Genomic DNA, 20,093 nt, shown 5'->3' with positions numbered 1-20,093 from the left:
ACAGGACAATTCAGAACCTTAAGTACTATACGGTAAAAATGAAAGAAGGAAAGTGAATGACGGGCTTTCATCTCAGCTGTCTGTCTGACGGCAGAGTGGCAGCCCTCGTTGTATTCTTAGGTGAGGCTTCTTGTCAAGATGAAACAGTGCTGACCAGTATCAGCGTTAGTTCTTAGGTTACCAGTTGATGCAGGGATAAAAGTTGTCCTGGACAAAATACAGTTGTGGATGAATTAGCAAGAACATCCAGTTTGTTCTGTGATAGTGTTTTTTTGTTTTGTTTTGTTTTTCTGAGACAGGGTCTCACTGTGTCACCCAGGCTGGAGTGCAGTGATGCGATCACACTCACTGCAGCCTCCGCCTCCCGGGTTCAAACAATCCTCCCACTTCTGCCTCAAAAGTAGCTGAGACTACAGGCATGTGCCACTATGCCTGGCTAATTTTTGTATTTTTAGTAGAGACTGACTTTCACCATGTTGGCCAGGCTGGTCTCGAACTCCTGACCTCAAGTGACCACCTGACTCAGCCTCTCAAAGTGCTGGGATTACAAGCGTGAACCACTACGCCCGATGGTGATATTTTATGTTTTCATTTATTTTTAGCATACAAAGAACCAGGCTTCATATACATTAAACTTTGGTTTTATTGTACCTGAAATTATTTTATCACTTTTTATACTTTTATGATCCTGATTTACCCAGCCAGCTCAAACTTTTCTGGGGTTAGCAGATTTAAAAGGCTCTGACATGCAAGGAGTGGACAGGGAACGCAGCCAGGAAGCACCATCCACCCTGGCCTGGCAGCATCCCCTCCCTCACAGAGTCCTTCCCCCGACCAGGGCTACAAGAAGCAGGCAGCAGTGAAGCTGGGGGACATCAGTCACCGTCTGCTAGAGCAGCAGGAGGACTTCGCCGGCAAGACAGCCCAGTACCGGCAGGAGATGCGGTACCTGCACCAGGTGCTGAAGGACAAGCAGGAGGTGCTGGACCAGGCGCTGCAGCAGAACAGGTGGGGCACCTGCCCTGTGCCACGGCCCGTGGGGAGGTTGGCATGTTTGATCGAGGGTTCTGCTAAAACCCTCGGCGCCTGTTTTATTTGCTCCACAGTTTAATTTTGTTTTTACATTTTACTCTTACCTGAATGTAATACTGGTCTTAAGTTTTTGTTTTGTTTGGTTTTTGGGTCTTGAGTTTTATTTGCTCCTCGTTTTCTTTATTCTTTTAAAAATTCATCTTGTTGGACTTCTGGAATCAATGCACACCTCTAACTGCCTTCCTCACCTGAGCCCAGGCCATCGTGCTAGAGCATCTGGCTGTCCGAGGTCAGCCCTGCAGTTCCTTATTCGACATGCCCAATTTCATTCTTGAGAGAACGCAGGGGTTTACACTGACGCCAAAGTCTAGGGCAGAACGTAGCAGGAAGAGAAAAGCCCTCGCAGCCTCTGCCTTCCTGCTGCTCCCATTCCCAGGGCCCCCACCGCTTCATTCCACACAGAGCCCTGGCTCCAGAACTCGGGCACCGAGGGCTCTGTTCTCTGCCGTTAGCGTTCTTCTGTTTCGAGTTCTTGCTACTTTGGGATTCACACGGGCTCCATACTTATTTTTTTTTTTAATTGTGCAATTTTAAACTTATTTCCCTCAGAGAAATGGAAGGTGAACTTGAAGTTATTTGGGAATCCACCTTCAGGGAAAACCGAAGAATCAGAGAACTTCTCCAGGACACACTCACGAGGACAGGCGTGCGGGAGAACCCCAGAGCTCTGGCAGACCCCAGCCTCAATGGCATCACTCAGGCTGACCTGCTGGATGGCTGCAATGTCAGTTCCTGCGACCTGAAGACTCTTGCCCCCGCCTGCCAGAGTCTGCGGGAGCCCATGGTGTAGGCTCCGCTGGCCTGATGGGTCCGCCTCATGCAGGCCTTCCCTGGAGGACGTCTCAGGGTGGCAGCCGGAGGCATGTAAACCCACTGAGCACCACAGGTCAAGGAAGAAATAAATGGTCTCAGAGTTTAATCCATTGATAACATTTTGCCTTATTTTTAAAATTTTTTTATTTTTATTTTTTCTGGACTTAGGGTCTCACTCTTCTGCCCAGGCTGCAGTACAGTGGTGCAGTCAGAGCTCGCTGCAGCCTCAAACACCCTTGAGATCCTTCTGCCTCGGCCTCCTGAGTCGCTGGGATCTCAGGTATGCACCACCAAGCCCAGCTAATTTTTTTTCCTTTTTGTTAAGATGAGGTCTTGCTATGTTGCCCAGGCTGGTCTTGAACTCCTGGCCTCAAGCCATCCTCCTGCCTTGGCCTCCCAAAGTGCTGGGATGACATGTGTGAGCCGCTGCACCTGGCTTATTGTGCTTTATTTTAATAACGTGCCGCTGAAATGTGTTGAAGCCAAGGCATGTTCGCTGGCTGCATTGTCACTGAGAGGAGCTCTGTGACACCTACTGCTCTGGTGAGTAGGTGGCCTCTTGAGCATGACTGCCTTCCAGCTCCTAGACCATCTCCTGGATCGGCAGCTGTGAAGCCCTGGAGGGATGGAGTGGGCAGCGGAGCCCTCATTCGAGTTTTGGTTGGGGAAGTGTCACTGGAGGAGCCAGGCTGTGGCAGTGGCCGGATGATAGCTGTGCATGAGCGGTGGGGTCTTTTCTTGTTTGGTAAAAACCAAGGTGCTCCTGTTCATGCTCTCTAAATCGTACATACCTTTTCTGCCCTCTCCCCCAACCCTTCTCCATCCTCTTGACCAGGTACTTTATTCCCTTTTGTTTAGTTGGTATTTTTGCTTGTTTTGAGACGGGTCTCACTGTTACCCAGGCTGGAGTGCAGTGGTGCAGTTACCACAGCCTTGACCTCCCAGGCTCAAGTGGTCCTCCCACCTCAGCCTCCTGAGTAGGTGGGATGACAGGCATGCACTAACATGCCTTGCTAATTTTGTAAAAAAAATTTTTTACAAAATTACTACTAAAAATAGAAAAATAGCCAGGCATGGCGGGGGCGCCAAGGTGAAAGTAACCAAAGTCGAAATTTTTTCTAGGCCGGGCATGGTGGCTGAGGTGGGCAGATCACCAGAGGTCAGGAGCTGTGTTGCCCAAGCTGGTCTCAGGCTTCTAGCCTCAAGAAATTCTCCTGCCTGGGCATCCCAAAGTGTTGGGATTATAGGTATGAGCCACCGCACCTGGTCTGGGAAGGTAATTTATTCTGGAGCCACACAGCTCCCCACCCATGTAATGAGAGCCCTGGCTTCTAGCTAAGATAGAGTTCCTGCCTCACTGCCGCCACCAAGAAACATACTAGGGGTCCATGGTTCTGTCCTGTGTGTGTTAGACGAGTGCCACCTCCTCAGGAAAATTACCGCAGCCACTCAGGACCATTCAGTCCCAGGCATGCTGGAGGGACTTGGGGACACTGGGCTACAAAGGACCCTAACTGTGGGACTCAGGGGTGGCACCCTGCAGCATCTCCTTTTCAGAGCTCCTCACGGTGAAGTCCTGCCTTGTTTCAGGTGTGAAGGAGGCCCCAGCACTGGTTCTCGGTCACCTGCAGAAGTTCCACATGTGATCTTTGATTGCCAAAAAACAGAAGGTTGAGATAGAAAGTTGTAGTTCTTTTATGACTCTATAAGCTTGTTCAACAGTTAAATCATTATAATTTTATTTTATTTTACAAGCAGTAGAAAGACTCACCGTGATTAAAAACTGTATCATCTCCCTAGGAGGTGACCCAACAAATAACTGATGCTATTTCAGAGGCACTTACGGTCACTCTGCAGCCCCTTGTAGACAGGTTGACAGGCGGCAGCAGCCCAGCGTGGCTGTGCAGGGCAGGGGTGCTGGTCAGCAGGAATGCTGCTGCCACCATCGTGACCTAGAGAACCACTGTTGATATCCCTGTCTTTCTGCCTTTTATTCAAACATTTTCTTCTTTTAAGAAGTGTCCACTTTTGTTCTTACATTTCTGCTTTAAGTTTTTCACACAGCGCAAACGTGCTTTGCAAGTGTGGGGACTCCTGGCCAGGGCAAGGGCAGGCGTCCCACAGACCTGAGTTTCTGCCCAGCGTCCTGCTGGGTCCCATAGGAAATGGGCAGAGAAGCCACAAGTCCAGGATGCCAAGCAGGGCAGGGCACTTGTGAGGTTCCAGGAGAGGACAGAGGCAATGGGGTAGTTCTGGGAGGAACTGGTACGCCTCAGCCCTTGCGGAATGGACAGGGTTTCAGGAGCTGCCGGAGGGTGGAGAGGACCCCAGGGAGCACAGCAGGGACTCAGAGCAGCAGGAAGGGGTTTAGCCGGAGGTTGGGCAGGAAATGAGGCCAGACTGCATCGAGGAGAGCTGGGCCTGCTGGGAGGGGCTCCTCCTTCCACCCACAAGTGTCCAGTCTGATCAGGGAACCCTTCTCTTTCCTGGTCCTGGTGAGGTTTCATACGGCACTGGAAAATTCCTGGTCAAGGTGAAAGTAACCAAAGTTACTCGAGTAACTTTGGCACTCGAGTGAGCCTTGCTGCCTTTGCCTTTATTGAAAAGCAGCCCTGGGCATGGTGGTGGTGCCTGTGATTTCAGCTACTCAGGAGGCTGAGGTGGGAGGATCACTTGAGCCTGCAAAATTGATGCTGCAGTGAGTTATGATTGTGCTACTGTACTGCAGCCTGGGCAACCAGGTGAGACCCTGTCTCAAAATAATAATAAAATAAGTAAACGCCCTGGGGAAATGGAGACAGTGGACAAAGCAGGCTGGGGCACAGGGGTGGGTGTGAGTCTGTCGTGAGAGCTGTCCTTAATGCACTTAATGTCACTGAACCGTATGCTGGAAAACAGTGACAACGGTGAATTTTGTTACACACTTGAAAAAGAAATAGCCAGGCCTGCTTCCTGAGTGCTTGTGTCATTTTATTTTCTCACCACCAAGCTCTGCTCGAGTTCTGATTGCTCCACGTCCGCATCAACACTTGATGGTGTTACCAATAACTGTTGAGAAGGAGATTTAAGGCAAAGGGTAGCCGAACATTTGGCCCCTGGAGCATAGTTGTCACTGCGCCTCACCCCCTCCCCCACCTGTATCATCAGCGCAAGTGAAAGGCACAGTTGCCAGTGTGGGTGGCTTAGGAGAGCCCTCCCTGGTTCCAGGCAGCCCTTCCAGCAGGGAGGACTTGAGCTGGATGCAGATCCCACAGCAGAAGGCTGAGCCTCTTAGGATGCAGCTGGGCTGATACCTGAATTCTCAAGACAGGAAACATCGTCCACTCAAAACACAGCTGGGAGGGGCTGGGTGGCATGGGAAGGGCTCAGTGTGGCCAGGTTTGTAGCACCTCTGCCGGGTCACAGGTGGGCTGGGGTCGGGAGTGGCTGCAGCCAGGAGAGGGAGAGGGATGGGTGCAGCTGGTCAGGCCTCGTGATTTTCTTGAGGTGTGAGTCCATAGCCCCTAAGCTGGGTGGGAAACCTGCTGCTCTTCCAGCCTCCTAGGCTTGGCTCTTTTTTTTTTTTTTTTTTTTTTTTAAATTGAGATGGAGTCTTGCTGTGTTACCCAGGCTGGAGTGCAGTGGTGTGATCTCAGCTCACTATAACCTCCACCTCCTAGGTTCAAGCAATTCTCCCATCTCAGCCTCCTGAATAGCTGGGAATACAGGCACGTGCCACCACACCCGGCTAATCTTTTTATTTTTAGTAGAGACAAAGTTTCACCATGTCAGCCAGGCTGGCCTTGAACTCCTGACCTCAAGTGATCCGTCCACCTCGGCCTCCCAAAGTACTGGGACTGCAGGCATCAGCCACCGTGCCCAGCCTCAGACTCATCTCTTTTCCTCATTTTTGACTGGGGGTGGGCTGGGTGGGAGGGTGCTGGAGGGAAAGGAGAAGGGCGGCTTTTATACTTGGTATTCCCCTGCAGGACCCTGCTGGACTGCTTTGCAGGCCCAGTGTCTACAAACAACAGAACAGAGATAGTGAGGACCCAGGCTGGGCTAAGGAGACCTCAAACCTACAGAGTGCATGAGGCTGCTTCCTGGAACTGGGCAAGCCACCTGCTACTGAGGACCCAGGCTGGGCTAAGGAGACCTCAAACCTACAGAGTGCATGAGGCTGCTTCCTGGAACTGGGCAAGCCACCTGCTACTGAGGACCCAGGCTGGCTCCCCGCATCTGTGCTGGGTGCTCTGGGCCCCCATCCCCTTGTTCCCCATCCACCTGTGTGTCAGCACTCTACAGTGGATATAGATGAGAGAGGAAGAGTGCACCGAGGTGAGAGCATTGCCACCTAGAGTCATCAGGAGCCTCAAGCATCTATTTCCCCTGGTCAGGAGGGTCCTGAGTATTTTATTTAAGAATAATTCTTTGAAAGTGAGGGGTTTGTGTGTAGTATATGTAGCATACCAGGGCTGGTTTGCAAGCAACAGAAATTATACTGCCCAATGTTAAGGGAAAGAAGGAAATATTTTGGAAATGTACACTGGGTGGTTCCCACCGCGTTTTGAGAAGGACAGAAGCCAGAGTAGCTGTTGCCGAGGGTGATTCTCAGTAGTTGAACACTGTTAGCCTACCCTGTGCTTCACTTAGATAGCAAATCCTGGGAGACAATGGCCTCTTGGCTGAGCTAATGTCCTGAGTACTCCTGTGTGGCCAGAGAAGTGAGGTCCTTTGATTGGTAGCCCACCAGTGTCCCCCATAAGGGACAGTTCCCCCAAGTTGTGGATACTGGGCAGACAGAAACAAGATTACAAAAAATGGTAACTCCCTACATTAGAGTCTCAACCTGTCACCCAGACTGGAGTCCAGTGGCATGATCGTAGCTCACTGCAGCCTTGAACTCCTGGACTCAAGCAGTCGTCCCATCTCAGCCTCCTGAGAGTATCTGGGACTATGGGTGTACACCACTATGCCTGGCTAATATTTGAAATTTTTTTTCTTGTAAAGACAGGGGCTCGCTCTGTTGCCCAGGCTGGTCTCAAACTCCTGACCTCAAGCAGTCCCTCTGTCTCAGCCTTCCGAAGTGCTGAGATTATAGGTGTGAGCCACAGTTCCCAGCCCAAAACATAGTAGCTCTTTATTAAAGATCTTTGATGACACAGAACCCTCTTTCCCCAACCTCAGCAGCAAACACAGCTTTTTCATCACGTGTGGCCACCATGGTTGAGAAAAGGGGAGGTGACCAGGGACAGTGATGAGGTCGGTGGGGAAGGGAGCAGGATGGGAAGTGGTGTTCTGACGGCACGCTGCGACCGCGCTGGCTTCCGCAAGCAGGTAATCTTCTGTAAAACCATTTTACTTGGAACACACAAAAATGATGGGCAAAGTTCGAAGGCAGAATTGTACTTTCCAATAGTTGTTGGATATATATAGATTGTTCCTAGATAAGAGTTTTGAAATTATGTTTTTGCTTTCCCTGCTAATTGTTTTATTGTTAGTACGTCCCTGACATTGAAAGCCTTTGAACGCCACTGATTCATCACAAATTCTTCTGGTTGGAATTCAGGAGGTAAGGGAGCACGACTTCTATCTGTGGTCATATGCCACTTATACCTGTCTTTTGTGTCCCCCTCCAAATCCCCAAATACTACTGTCAGCAGCAGTAGGAAGGAATATAAGACTGAGTGAACTGAATGAATAGGAGAAAGTCTGAAAACTTGAAGGCAGGTCTGGAACAAGCTTTCAGTAGTGAAGGAAGATACAGCCTCTGCCTGAATGTTTGCCCAAGACCCTGCCTCTGTCATGAGGACAGTGAATCAGAGAACACAGCGCCCAACTGGGCATCCCAGAGGCTGTGCAGAAATGGGTTGACACTATGGGATTAAAGACGTCTTTAAAACCATCACAGGAGACCAGATGCTATGGTTCATGCCTGTAATCTCAGCACTTTGAGAGGCTGAAATGGGAGGATCCCTTGAGCCCAGGAGGTGAAGGCTGCAGTGAGCCATGATCATGCCATTGCACTCTAGCCTGGGAGCGAGCGGCCCTGTCTTAAACACAAACCACCACAGAAGGAAATGCTGGGTCAGGACATAAAACCACCAAAATATGATTATAGAAGACCACATATATGTCACCCCAAAATATACTTCTTTGGAATATGTTGAGTTGGTTATTCTAAGAAACTGCAGACACAACAGGTGTAGCTCTGAAAAGCTGCCCTTTGCAAAAGAAATGTATGTCATGAAGGAAATTTACATGAGTACAAGTATCTACCAGGAAGAGACAATGTTTATTACCTGAGAGACTTATATTTGCACAACCAGATGACCTTTCACCACGCATTTCCTTCCCTTCCCACCCCATTATCAGTCTCCAACAGCCTGGGAAGCCCCAAGCCCCTAATCCTTACATAGCTCAGGATGTTATATAGGCTTTAGTCATCCGGCCTTTCTTGAGGTCTCTTGCTTCGTGTGACTCTGTTGCATATACACATAACTGAAAGTTTCCCTCCCGTTAGTCTGAATTCGAAGCCCCATCAAAGAATCCAGCAGGGTGGAGGGTAGGATTTTCCCCTCCCCAACTGAAACAAAATATGCACCAAATATAAGATAAAATTCAGTTGCTGTGAATGTCTTCAAACTGCAAGCATTGTTGCAATCAGGATTTGCACTTTGGGAGGCCAAGGCGGGTGGATCACTTGAGGTCAGGAGTTCAAGACCAGCCTGGCTAACATGGTGAAATCCCATCTCTACTAAAAATACAAAAATTTGCTGGGTGTGGTGTCACACACCTGTAATCCCAGCTACTCGGGAGGCTGAGGCAGGAGAATCACTTGAACCTGGGAGGTGGAGGTTGCAACGAGCTGAGATCATGACACTGCACTCCAGCCTGGGTGACAGAGTGAGACTCAGTCTCAAAAAATAAATAAATAAAATGGTAAAAATCACAGTAGGATTTGCATTTTGGGAGGCCAAGGCAGGTGGATCACTTGAGGTCAGGAGTTCGAGACCAACCTGGCCAATACGGTGAAACCCCATCTCTACTAAAAATATAAAAATTAGCTGGATGTGGTGGGGTATGCCTGTAATCTGAGCTACTCAGGAGGCCAAGACAGGAAGAATTGCTTAAACCCAGGAAGTGGAGGCTGCAGTGCGCCGAGATTGCACCACTGTACTCCAGCCTGGGTGACAGAGTGAGACTCCATCTCAAAAAAAAGAATAGACAGCAGGGAGGTGAAACTTCAGCCACATGATAGAAGCGCTGGATGCACAATGAACCAACCGTCTTTAAGAACTGGGGAAGATTTTGCTTTTTAGATCAAATCCTCAGTATTTTCCACGAGAAGACACTTATGAAAATTACTTGAATGTGTATTCAAGGAGGGAGAGGTGGGGACTGGGGTGAAAAAGACAGCTTTAAGAAACAGCCTTCAAAAGAAATTATAGAAAAAAAAAGAAACAGCCTTCAGAAACACTCACTGTGGACCCAAAATGAACTGAAGTGGAGGTTTCTGACTTAACCAAAGACCCTCACATCCAGCCATTGGCAGAGGCTCAGGAAGACCAGGGCCTGGACATCCACGGAATGCGCAAGTTCAACGTGTTCCATGAGGGGGCGCCCGTTGCTAGCCCTGCTTTGCAGATACAGAGGCTGATCCTGGCAGAGCAGCCTAGCCCTTGTAGGTAGTGGGTGAGTTTGCAGGGCTGTCTGGCCCCAGCGGAGACCACTGTCCGCTGGGGCACTTTTGACGCAGGGTAGACTGCAGACATGGATGTGCTGGGTGCCATGATGAGTGCCGCAGCGGTAGGAGGAGTGACCCCAGCAATCCCTGGGCAGGTTCTGTCTGGGGTGACAGCCCCTGGCTTCTATTCTCCAGGCTGTCTACTCAAGGCTCCGGGCATGGTGGGCAGGTGAACAGGCTGGGCCCTCCCAAGATGGGAGGTGACAAACTTCTAAATCAGGACCCTGCCTCTGGAACACTAAGGGTCCCTGTGTTGTACAGATGGCCTTTAGAGAAACCTGTCCCTCTCTCCGCTCTGCTTGCCCCAAACTGACCCCCAGAGACTGGCCCAGTTTCTTCCATCCCTGGCCTTAGTTAGGTTCCATCCAATATCTGGGATGCAGTTAAGTTTGCCCAAAGGCAAAGCTACCAGTTTTGGCTGAAGATGACAGCCACGATGCTTTAGACACAGTGCTTAGGCTGTGCCAGGTTGTCCTGCTTGTCTCATAAGGAGCTTCCTTCCCTATCTGACAGGGCTTAGCACTGACCCCTGAGGCTGCTGCCTGAGCCTAGGTCCGATAGCAGCGTGGGGAGAACTTCTGCTCCCTCTTGGAGAGATCCCTGGCAGCCCTGGATGGGGACTGGAGCTCCCTGGCCTTGTGTTTCCTGTCTCCCCTGTAGGCCTCCATTTCCCTGACGGGCAAGGTGTTGTGTCCCTTGTGTCTGATGAGCCATGACATGGCTACGTGAACAGTACCACAGCCAGACCTGACTGGCTTTTGGCCACAGCTGCAGGGAGGACGCAGGGGCCTGTTGCCTCAGGACTGCTTGTGGTTCCAAATGGTGAAGCCCTGTCACTGGTAAAGGTGAGTGGGAAAGGTTCAGCCACTCTCACCTGCTCATCCAGTGGCAGGCCCAGGGCTGGGGGAAATTCCTGGGCAGGGTGGAAACTGACCAACAGCAGAGTTACGGGCACATACAGCAGTTCCTATTTGCACTGCCTGACTTGAGTTTTAAATACAGCCTATTAAGGCAATTAGAGAATTGGTTCCAAAGTTTATCTCCTCTGATTCCCAAAGACAAAAGAAGGCATAATTTATTTTATCTTTGGGTAAAACATGTAGATGATTTGGGACCATCTGGTTTTAAAAAATAACCTGACCTAGACACAAATGAACAAAACAAAAATGGTTTCAGAGAGAAATTGATCTGTCTGACCCTCCCCTTTTTATGTGGCGCATCTATGCTTCATTGCTTAAAAAAAAAGTGTTTAATAATTACCCTTATCGACCTCTGTACCTTCTTGACTTCCTCCACTCCTGGGCATAAGACATGGCCATTCCTAGGGCTGGACCGTGCAGGGACAGGTGGTCAGCTGGGCCGCGGCTCCTCCGGCTCTGCAGGGTCACGGAGGAAGGTAAGGTCAATGGGTGACAGGAAGGTTCATGGCTCTCCTGGCCAGCGCCTGGACAGAGAATTTATTGAGAGAGAGGGTACAGTGGTGCGTGGTTATCTCCTAATTCAGTCTGAAACAGGGTTTCCTTGGCAATTTTTTCATTCCTTTCATCACTCAATGAAAAAGTACCTGGAGGCTGAGGTGAGAGGACTGCTTGAGTCCAGGAGTTGGAGGCCAGCCTGGGCAACATAGCAAGACCCCATCTTTACAAAAAATATTGTAAACATTTTAAAAGTAGAAAGAAAAAGTACCTGTATTGTGATCTGTAATGTATGGGGTGCCTTTAATCTTGGGAAGGAATTATAAGACAAACTTTCCTTTCCTAGACTTGATTCTGATAAATACATTCCATGATATTTAAATTTTTTGTATGACAGAGTCTCGCTCTGTCACCCAGGCTGGAGTGCAGTGGCACGATCTCAGCTCACTGCAGCCTCTGCCTCCTGGTTCAAGCAATTCTCCTGCCTTATTCTCAGCTATTCTTCCTGAGTAGCTGGGATTACAGGCACCCGCCACCACACCCAGCTAATGTTTTGTTTTGTATTTTTAGTATCGACGGGTTTTGCCATGTTGGCCAGACTGGTCTTGAATTCCTGGGCTCAAGTGATCCGTCCACCTCAGCCTTCCAAAGTGCTGGGATTACAGGCATGAGCCACTGCGCCCAGCCCAGGATGTTGTTAAATATTTCTTTTTACTTTTGAAAAAAAATGAAATTGGACCACAGAGGTAGAATGACTTTCAAGGCACAGGCACATGGGCCAGGAGGCTCCCGGGGCCTGACTGGAAGAGAGCTAAGCAAGCAGCTGAGCTTTGGAGAGTAGCAGGGAGCTGTGTTCCCTTGCCTGGATGACATGAATGACTGACTTTGACTCTGGGGCCCAGCGCATGAGCCCTGCGGGCTGGCACCAACGCCCACCTGCAGCAATAACCAACACTGCTTTGGAGCCAGCTTCCCTAGTCCAGGCCACACTTGCCCTTCTGCTGAACCAAGATTCAACTGTGTGCCCTCCTTGCAGTCTCCTAGAACCAGCAGGAGGAAACATGGGGGAGACCGGCCTGAGAAAGCGGAGAGAGGATGAGAAGTCGATCCAGAGCCAAGAGCCCAAGACCACCAGTCTCCAAAAGGAGGTAGGGCGGTCTCTGGTGGGGCGGGCATCTGAACGAGGGGCACAGGCAGTGAAGTCCCTGCTGATCTGTAGTGACAGGGCAGAAGAGGTGCTCTTTAATTTGTAAAGTACATCTTTAAGGGGACAATCTCTGGACTTACCTCTTTCCCTCTTCCCAGGGAACTCTGCATGTTCTTTTTTTTTTTTTTTTTTTTTTTTGAGATGGCGTCTTGCTCTGTCAACAAGGTTGGAGTGCAGTGGTGCGATCTCAGCTCACTACACCCTCCACCTCCCGGGTTTAAGCGATCCTCCTGCCCCAGCCTCCTGAGTAGCTGGGGACTACAAAGGCACTGCCAAATTTTTAACTTACAGAATTTTTTTTTTCTGTGGAGTCAGGCTCTTTATGTCGCCCAGGCTGGTCTGGAACTCTCGGGCTCAAGTGACCCTCCTACCTTGGGCTCCCAAAGTGCTGGGATTACAGGTGTGAGTCACTGTGCCTAGCCAGAGAGCGTTCTGATGGTTGGGTCCCCTCGAAATACCTGTCCCTCTTATGTCTGAATGGCTGTAGTGATGGGAAGTATTGCCCCCAGCAGAGCCTGCTCTGTCTTACAGGCGTCTAGCAGGGACGGCTACCCTGAGTTGGGCTGCAGTGAGCAGCTGGGGCTGGCCCTGGACCTGGAGGGAAAGGGAGCCTTGGGGCTGGGGTGAAGGCAGAAGGGAGCTGGACACAGCACACCACGCCAGGCCCAGGCAGTTGGGAGCAGCAGGTACTCAGCATGGAGGCGCAGGAGGGCTTCGGGCTCCCAGGATGAGGAAAGGCAGCCGCGGGCGAGCTCAGGACAGCTTCTGCTTCCAGAGCAGCGGTCTGGGCGGGGCCTCTGAGAGCCCCCGGGCCCTGCAGCAGAGGGGATGGAGGAGGGACAGCACCAAGGCTTTAGGGCTTGACCGGGGGCTGGCATGGCCTAAATGGCTTGGCCTGGGGCTACGGTCACCAGGAGGTAGATGACGGGCTGCAGCCTCCTGCCTCTCTGCCAGTCTTAGGCTAGATCCCAGCAAGCGCCTCAGATCACAGCTGAGAAATCCCCAGATGTGTTTTCTGAGCTGGGACCAGGTGTGGCTGCACACCCCTGTAACCTTAGCACTACTGGGAGCCTGAGGTGGGAGGATTGCTTGATCCCAGGAGGTTAGCCTACAGTGAGTCATGATCGTGCCACTGCACTCCAAGCCTGGGCGACAGAGCGAGACGAGTCTAAAAACGGAAAACTGAGCTAGGTCTACCTCTCAGGCAGGCAACTTCAGGGTGAATGCAGACCTCACCCAGATCAGAACCTCAGCAGAAGGGAGGGAGGATTCCGGAGCCAAACTGCCGGCCCTGGGCAGGGCTAAGACGAGGAGGAGGGCTGAGCCCGTCCCTCCCTGCCCTGGAAGTGCGCCCTGTCCCTGAAAGCTGATGCTGCACCCCAGGGATCCTGCTTGTGTGTGCAGAGTCCCCAGGGTGACAGCCTGCAGCTGGGAGCCCCTCATCCCCTTCGATCTGACTCCAAGCCCAGCCTCTTCCCAGGTGAACACAGGTGCTGGAAACTTCAGGCTCTGGAGATCTGGCCGGGGCCACTTCTGAGGACAGGTGTTATGAGTAGGGCCTCAGTTGGGCTTTTTTCTTCCCCTTGTTGTTGATTGGTGTGTAATTTATATACAGTAAAATGTGCAGTGCTTTTTGAGACAGTCTCGTTCTGTCACTCAGGTGTAGTGAGTGGCTCAACGCAACCTCCACCTCCCAGGTTCAAGTGATTCTCCTGCCTCAGCCTCCTAAGTAGCTGGGATTACAGGTGTGCGCCAATATGTCTGGCTGATTTTTGTATTAGTAGAGATGGGGTTTTACCATATTGGCCAGGCTGGTCTTAAACTCCGGACCTCAGGTAAAGCGCCTGCCTTGGCCTCCCAAAGTATTGGGATTACAGGCATGAGCCACCACACCTGGCTGAAATGTGCAGATCTTTAGTGCTGAGTTTGATGGGTTTTGAGAGATGTGCCACCCCAGAAAGCCCCCTCCTGCCCCTTTCTAGGCAGGAACCCGGCCCTGAAATTATAGCACTGTCGATTAGAGTCACCTGTTCTTGAACGTCACAGGAATGGAACCATCTGATGTCTCTCTGAGCTGGGTTCTGTTCTGAGAAAGCTCATATCCTAGCAAATGGCACAGGGCCAGGCACAGTGACTCACGCCTGCAGTCCCAGCACTTTGGGAGGCTGAGCTGGGAGGATTGTTTGAGGCCAGGAATTTGAGGCTGCCGTGAACTATGATTGCACAGCTCCAGCCTGGGCGACAGAGACCCTGACTCTAAATAAACAAACAAAAATAAGATAAAATGGCACCACAGAAAGTTCAGAGTCCCCACGATTTTTCTGTTTCTGGGAGGCCGCCGTTGCTCACTCTGCACGGCGCCTCTGGCCAGGATTCCAGGCCCTGACTCCCTCTGCTTTGGTGGCAAACTCCTTTCTCATTTGCCCAGAGCAGAGGCGTTTCCCGAGGACCTTTCTCATTGGTGAGCCGTTGCCAAGTCGGCCTTTCCATTGAGAGCACAGGATCATGGTTAGGGGCGGAACGTGGGTGGGTTCTAGCAGCCTTCTAACCTTTCTGTGCCTCAGCGTCCTGCTCTGTACCATGCGGGTGCTACAGCGTGGCCAGCTCACGGGGCCGTCATGAGAATTCATGGAGTTAATGTGAGCGAAGCCCCGGGAGCAGTGTCCTGGTGCTGCCACAGCAGCCACCCAGGCTGGGAGCGCCTGGGGCATGAGCTTTGGCTGGGCCTGCCCTGGCCCTTCGGAGGGGGGCGGCACCTGGACTTCTGGGCTAGACCTGGGCGTGGCACTAATGCCCTCTCCCTTCCTCCACACCCAGCTGGGCCTCATCAGTGGCATCTCCATCATCGTGGGCACCACCATCGGCTCTGGGATCTTCATCTCCCCCAAGTCTGTGCTCAGCAACACGGAAGCCGTGGGGCCCTGCCTCATCATATGGGCGACTTGCGGGGTCCTCGCGACGCTGGGTAAAGAGACGTGGCTCCCTGGTGGGGCACACTAGGCAGGCGCTATCTGTGCCAGCCCTCGCCCTGCTGGGGTCCCTCTCGGCGCCTGTGTGGCAAACAGGTGTAAATCAGGCTGGTCTGAATGTCCAGCCTGGAGCTCAGGGCGGTCTGGCAAGGGCACACCACAGTGGCCCTCCATAAGAACACAGCCCCCAGGGGGAGGAAGGTTCCCTGGGGTGGGGGCAGTGCCTCATGAGGGGCCTGTGGGCCCTTCCTCTCTGTGTTCCAGGTGCCCTGTGCTATGCAGAGCTTGGCACGATGATCACCAAGTCTGGGGGTGAGTACCCCTACCTGATGGAGGCCTACGGGCCCATCCCCGCCTACCTCTTCTCCTGGGCCAGCCTGATCGTCATGAAGCCCTCGTCCTTCGCCATCATCTGCCTCAGCTTCTCCCAGTATGTGTGTGCGCCCTTCTACCCAGCCTGCAAGCCTCCTGAAATTGTTGTGAAATGCCTGGCTGCTGCCGCCATCTGTGAGTACCCGAGCCCAGGGTGGGGGTTCGAAAAGACCTGGTGCCCTCAGCTCCCCACTAGTGAGCTAGAGTCTCTGGTGCAAGCCCAGGCAGGGCCTGGCATCAGCCTTTGCTGTACCTGTGGGTGCCGCACACTTGGGACCCCCAGGCCCGTGGGGGCTACAGAGAGGGGGGCCGCAAGCTGTCCTGAAGGGCAGAGCCTGGGCTCAGGGCCCGGCTCCTTCTCTGGCATGGTGGCAGGTGCCTGTAATCCTAGCTACTCCGGAGGCTGCCTACCATGCCATGATAACTTTTTGCTGGCTGAGGCAGCCCAGCTGGATTGCAAAGGTCATCTCCAGGTGCATTTTAAAGGTCCTTAAGCTCCCATATTGGGATCTTTCCTCTTGGGATTTGGGAGATAAATGTGGTAGCTTGTAGGGGAGCAGGGGTGGGCCGCAGGCGGTGCCTCATACTTGGAATCTCACCACTTTGGGAGGCTGAGGTGGGAGGATTCCTTGAGGCCAAGAGTTTGAGACCAGCCTGGTCAACCTAGTGAAACCCTTGCCTCTACAAAAAAATAAAAACATCAGCTGGGTGTGGTGACATGTGCGGGTGTTCCAGCTACTTGGGAGGCTGAGGCGGGGGGATGGCTTGAACCTTGGACCTTGTCTCAAAAAATAAAAGAGGTTGGGCATGGTGGCTCATGCCTGTAATGCCAGCACTTTGGGATGCCAAGGTGGGTGGCTAACTTAAGATTAGGAGTTCGAGACCAGCCTGGCCAACATGGCAAAACCCGGTTTCTACTAAAAATACAAAAATTAGCCAGGTGGGGTGGCATGTGCCTGTATTCCCAGCTACTCAGGAGACTGAGGCCAGAGAACTGCTTGATACCCAGGAGGCAGAGGTTGTGGTGAGCCGATACCGTGCCATTGCACTCCAGCCTGGACAACAGAGTGAGACTCCATCTCTAAATAAATAAACATAAAATTACAACAATTGGATGTGAGGGCGATCTGGCAGGGACACCTGTCACCCCATTGATCGCCAGGGTTGATTTGGCTGATCTGGCTGGCTAGGCTGGTGTCCCCTTCCTCCCTCACCACTCCACATGCATCCCTCCCGAAGCCGCGTGCTCAGTCGAAGAGGACAAGCATCCCCAACAGAGGAGGACCAGCTTTTGGTCAAGCGTATACGAGTAGCTGCACCTCCCTGCTGGAAGCTCCAGGCAAACTCTACTAAAAATACAAAAATCAGCTGGTTATGGTGGCATGCACCTGTCATAATAGCTACTCAGGAGTCTGAGGCAGGAGAATCACTTGAACCTGGGAGGCAGAGATTACTGAGATCGTGCCACTGCTCTCTAGCCCGGGTGACAGAGTGAGACTCTATCTAAAAAAATAAAAGTAAAAAGTTACAAAGTATATAAAAGTAAGGAGACTCTCTCCAGGGCTTTGTTGAAAACCATAAATGCAGAAACTGCCCCCACCCTTCCAGTATTCATCACGACGGTGAACTCACTGAGCGTGCGGCTGGGAAGCTATGTCCAGAACATCTTCACCGCGGCCAAGCTGGTGATCGTGGCCATCATCATCATCAGTGGCCTCGTGCTCCTGGCCCAAGGTGACCTACAGGAGGATGGGCCCTGCACGGGCACGTACCAGAACCCCTTCCACTGGGAGCGGGACCAGCCTTGCCCCACAAACCCATCTCCAAGGAAGCATGGCAGGAACTCAGTGGGAGGGATCCTTAGTTTCAGAGAGTGTTTAATAAGCTGGGGTCACCATCATGCCCGTCTTCACGTGGAGGTGCACTCAAGATCTGGCTGGCTGACACCTGCTGTTCACTGTCTGACTTCATTACAGGAAACACAAAGAATTTTGAGAATTCTTTCGAGGGCACCCAGCTGTCTGCGGGAGCCATCAGTCTGGCGTTTTACAATGGACTCTGGGCCTACGATGGATGGTGAGGCATCCTGGGATGTCCCGAGTCTGGGGTGGGTGGGATTCTCCAGGCAACTTTACCTCCAGCCGTCATGGAAAGCAATGAGTTCCCCTTTCTAGCGTTTGGTGTGACTCTGACATTCACCCTCACATTTCTTTTTTGTGAAGCATGTGACAACCTCTAGGCTTTATTCCCAGAGACACCTTCTCAGTCAGCCAGAGTGCTCTGTGTAGAAACCTCACCAGGCCAACACAAGCTCAGCTGAATTAGAGGCAGCCCGGGCCCAAGCTTGGGTTTTCTGTTGTGTTTTGTTTTGAGACCGAGTCTCACTCTGTTGCCCAGGCTGGAGTGCAGTGGCACAGTCTTGGCTCACTGCATCCTCCGCCTCTTGGGTTCAAGTGATTCTCCTGCTTTAGCCTCCCAAGTAGCTAGGATTACAGGCGCCTGCCACCATGTCCAGCTAATTTTTGTATTATTAGTAGAGACAGGGTTTCACCATATTGGCCCAGCTGGCCTTGAACTTCTGACCTCATGATCCACCTGCCTTGGCCTCCCAAAATGCTGGGATTACAGGTGTGAGCTACCACGCCCAGCTTTTTTTTTTAGAGACAGGCTGTCACTTGGTCACCCAGGCTGCAGTGAAACAGCATGACCACAGCTCACTGCAGCCTTGAACTCCTGAGCTGAAGCCAGCTTCCCGCCTCAGCCTCCTGAGTACTGGGACCACAGATAGGAGCTACCACACCCAGATGATTTTTTTATTTTTGTTTTGTAGAGACAGAGTTTCTCTCTGTTGCCCAAGCCGGTCTCAAACTCCTGCACTCAAGCAATCCTCTCTCCTCGGCCTCCCAAAGTGCTGGGATTACAGGTGTGAGCCACCACTCCCAGCCCCAGGCTATTGATTAAACAAAGAATACTCAATAGCACTTCTATTTAACCCTGAAAATCATTAGGTTTGGGAGCCTCTCTGAACTGACGGTTTGGGGGGCTGTCCTACAAACAAGATCATACAGATTTTATATATTTATATGGTTTAGTGGGTGAGATTATTTTTGTCCTTTTTAGAGATGGAGTCTCACTCTGTCACCCAGGCTGGAACATAGTGGCATGATCTCGGCTCACTGCAACCTCCATCCCCCCAGGTTCAAGCAATTCTCCTGACTCGGCCTCCTGAGTAACTGGGATTACAGACACCTGCCACCTTGCACTGCTAATTTTTGTATTTTTCTTAGAGATGAGGTTTCACCATGTTGGCCCAGCTGGTCTCGAACTCCCAACTTTGAGTCACCTGCCCGCCTCGGCCTCCCAAAGTGCTGGCATTTTTGTCCTTTAAGGGAGAAGCATGACAGTCTATGACACTGGTCCTTCTCTCCTCCAGAGCATTTCTAGATTTCATTTGCTTCTCAAAGAATATTCCATTTTTTCCAGGCACCTTGGGGACTCACTACTCCTGATTATTCTTCCAAATCTGTGTGATTCCCAAGGAGGGCAAAGACTCAACCAGCTGACAGATGTGTTGCTCTGGGTAGGGCCCCAGGCCCCACCACTGCCAGGGCAATTCACCTGGAAAAAAATGCACCTGGAATTCCTGCAGGAGAATTTTCTCTCTGGCACATAATCTTAAATGAGGCCAACGTTTATTATTGTGGGTTCATAATAGAAAAATAAAATCAAGCCATGTCATGCTTGTTTCTTCCTTCCAGGAATCAGCTGAATTACATCACAGAAGAACTGCAAAACCCTTACAGGTAACAGTTGAGTCAGCGCAGGGGACGAGGCAGGGCAGGCTGATTTCTCTTCTCTTGGTGAAGGCTGGAGCTGTTTCCCTGGTTATTCCATGATACCCTTCCCAACAGTGAATGATTTCTTTTTTCTTTTTCTTTTTTTGAGATGGAGTCTTGCTCACTAATTTATTTTTTTTTTAGTAGAGATGGGACTTTGCCATGTTGGCCAGGCTGGTCCTGAACTCCTGGCCTCAGGAGATTCTTCTGTCTCGGCCTCTCAGGTGTGAGCCACTACGCCCAGCCATTGATGGGTTTCTTTTCTTTTTTTTTTTTGAGCTGGAGTTTCGCTGTTGTTACCCAGACTGGAGTGCAATGGCGCGATCTCGGCTCACCGCAACCTCCGCCTTCTGGGTTCAAGCATTTCTCCTGCCTCAGCCTTCTGAGTAGCTGGGACTACAGGTGCACACCACCATGCCCAGCTAATTTTTGTATTTTTAGTAGAGACGGGGTTTCACCTTGTTGACCAGGATGGTCTCCATCTCTTGACCTCGTGATCCACCCGTCTCCGCCTCCCAAAGTGCTGGGATTGTAGGCGTGAGCCACCATGCCTCGATTGGTTTCTTATGAGCTCACTGTGCATGCTTAGAGTTTGGTTTGGTTTGGGGCAGAGCAGTGGCTGCTAAGGAGAGGAAGAGTTTGGTCTTCCTTTATCTCTGGCTT

The 20,093-nt window shown here is 51.4% G+C and overlaps 2 protein-coding genes across 10 annotated transcripts in view; both read left to right on the top strand.

Moving 5' to 3' along the window:
• The window catches only part of CEP89 (centrosomal protein 89), a 70,626-nt gene extending 64,404 nt beyond the window's left edge, over positions 1–6,222 (top strand). For 3 of the 8 annotated variants that reach the window (XM_078362113.1, XM_078362112.1, XM_078362114.1), the window contains 2 exons: positions 821–1,008; positions 1,642–4,861. In XM_078362113.1, coding sequence (XP_078218239.1) covers positions 821–1,008; positions 1,642–1,882 — 429 coding nt within the window. In that variant the 3' untranslated portion in view covers positions 1,883–4,861. Of the gene's footprint in view, positions 1–820; positions 1,009–1,641; positions 4,862–5,873 lie in introns of those variants that run through there. The other 5 variants (XM_035287045.3, XM_035287044.3, XR_008478656.2 and 2 more) reach the window with 4 other exon arrangements.
• Positions 6,223–10,948: 4,726 nt separating this feature from the next.
• SLC7A9 (solute carrier family 7 member 9) overlaps positions 10,949–20,093 on the top strand; it is a 29,172-nt gene continuing 20,027 nt past the window's right edge. The window contains exons 1-7 of one of the 2 annotated variants that reach the window (XM_008987688.5): positions 10,949–11,027; positions 12,083–12,194; positions 15,071–15,218; positions 15,487–15,729; positions 17,203–17,328; positions 17,571–17,670; positions 19,353–19,397. In XM_008987688.5, coding sequence (XP_008985936.1) covers positions 12,108–12,194; positions 15,071–15,218; positions 15,487–15,729; positions 17,203–17,328; positions 17,571–17,670; positions 19,353–19,397 — 749 coding nt within the window. In that variant the 5' untranslated portion in view covers positions 10,949–11,027; positions 12,083–12,107. Of the gene's footprint in view, positions 11,028–12,022; positions 12,195–15,070; positions 15,219–15,486; positions 15,730–17,202; positions 17,329–17,570; positions 17,671–19,352; positions 19,398–20,093 lie in introns of those variants that run through there. The other variant, XM_078362115.1, reaches the window with a different exon arrangement.

This window comes from Callithrix jacchus, chromosome 22, assembly GCF_049354715.1.
Source record: "Callithrix jacchus isolate 240 chromosome 22, calJac240_pri, whole genome shotgun sequence".
In the NCBI taxonomy this organism is placed as follows: domain Eukaryota; kingdom Metazoa; phylum Chordata; class Mammalia; order Primates; family Cebidae; genus Callithrix; species Callithrix jacchus.
The sequence above is the reverse complement of the archived record's forward strand: the minus strand, read 5'-3'. Positions and strand labels throughout refer to the sequence as shown.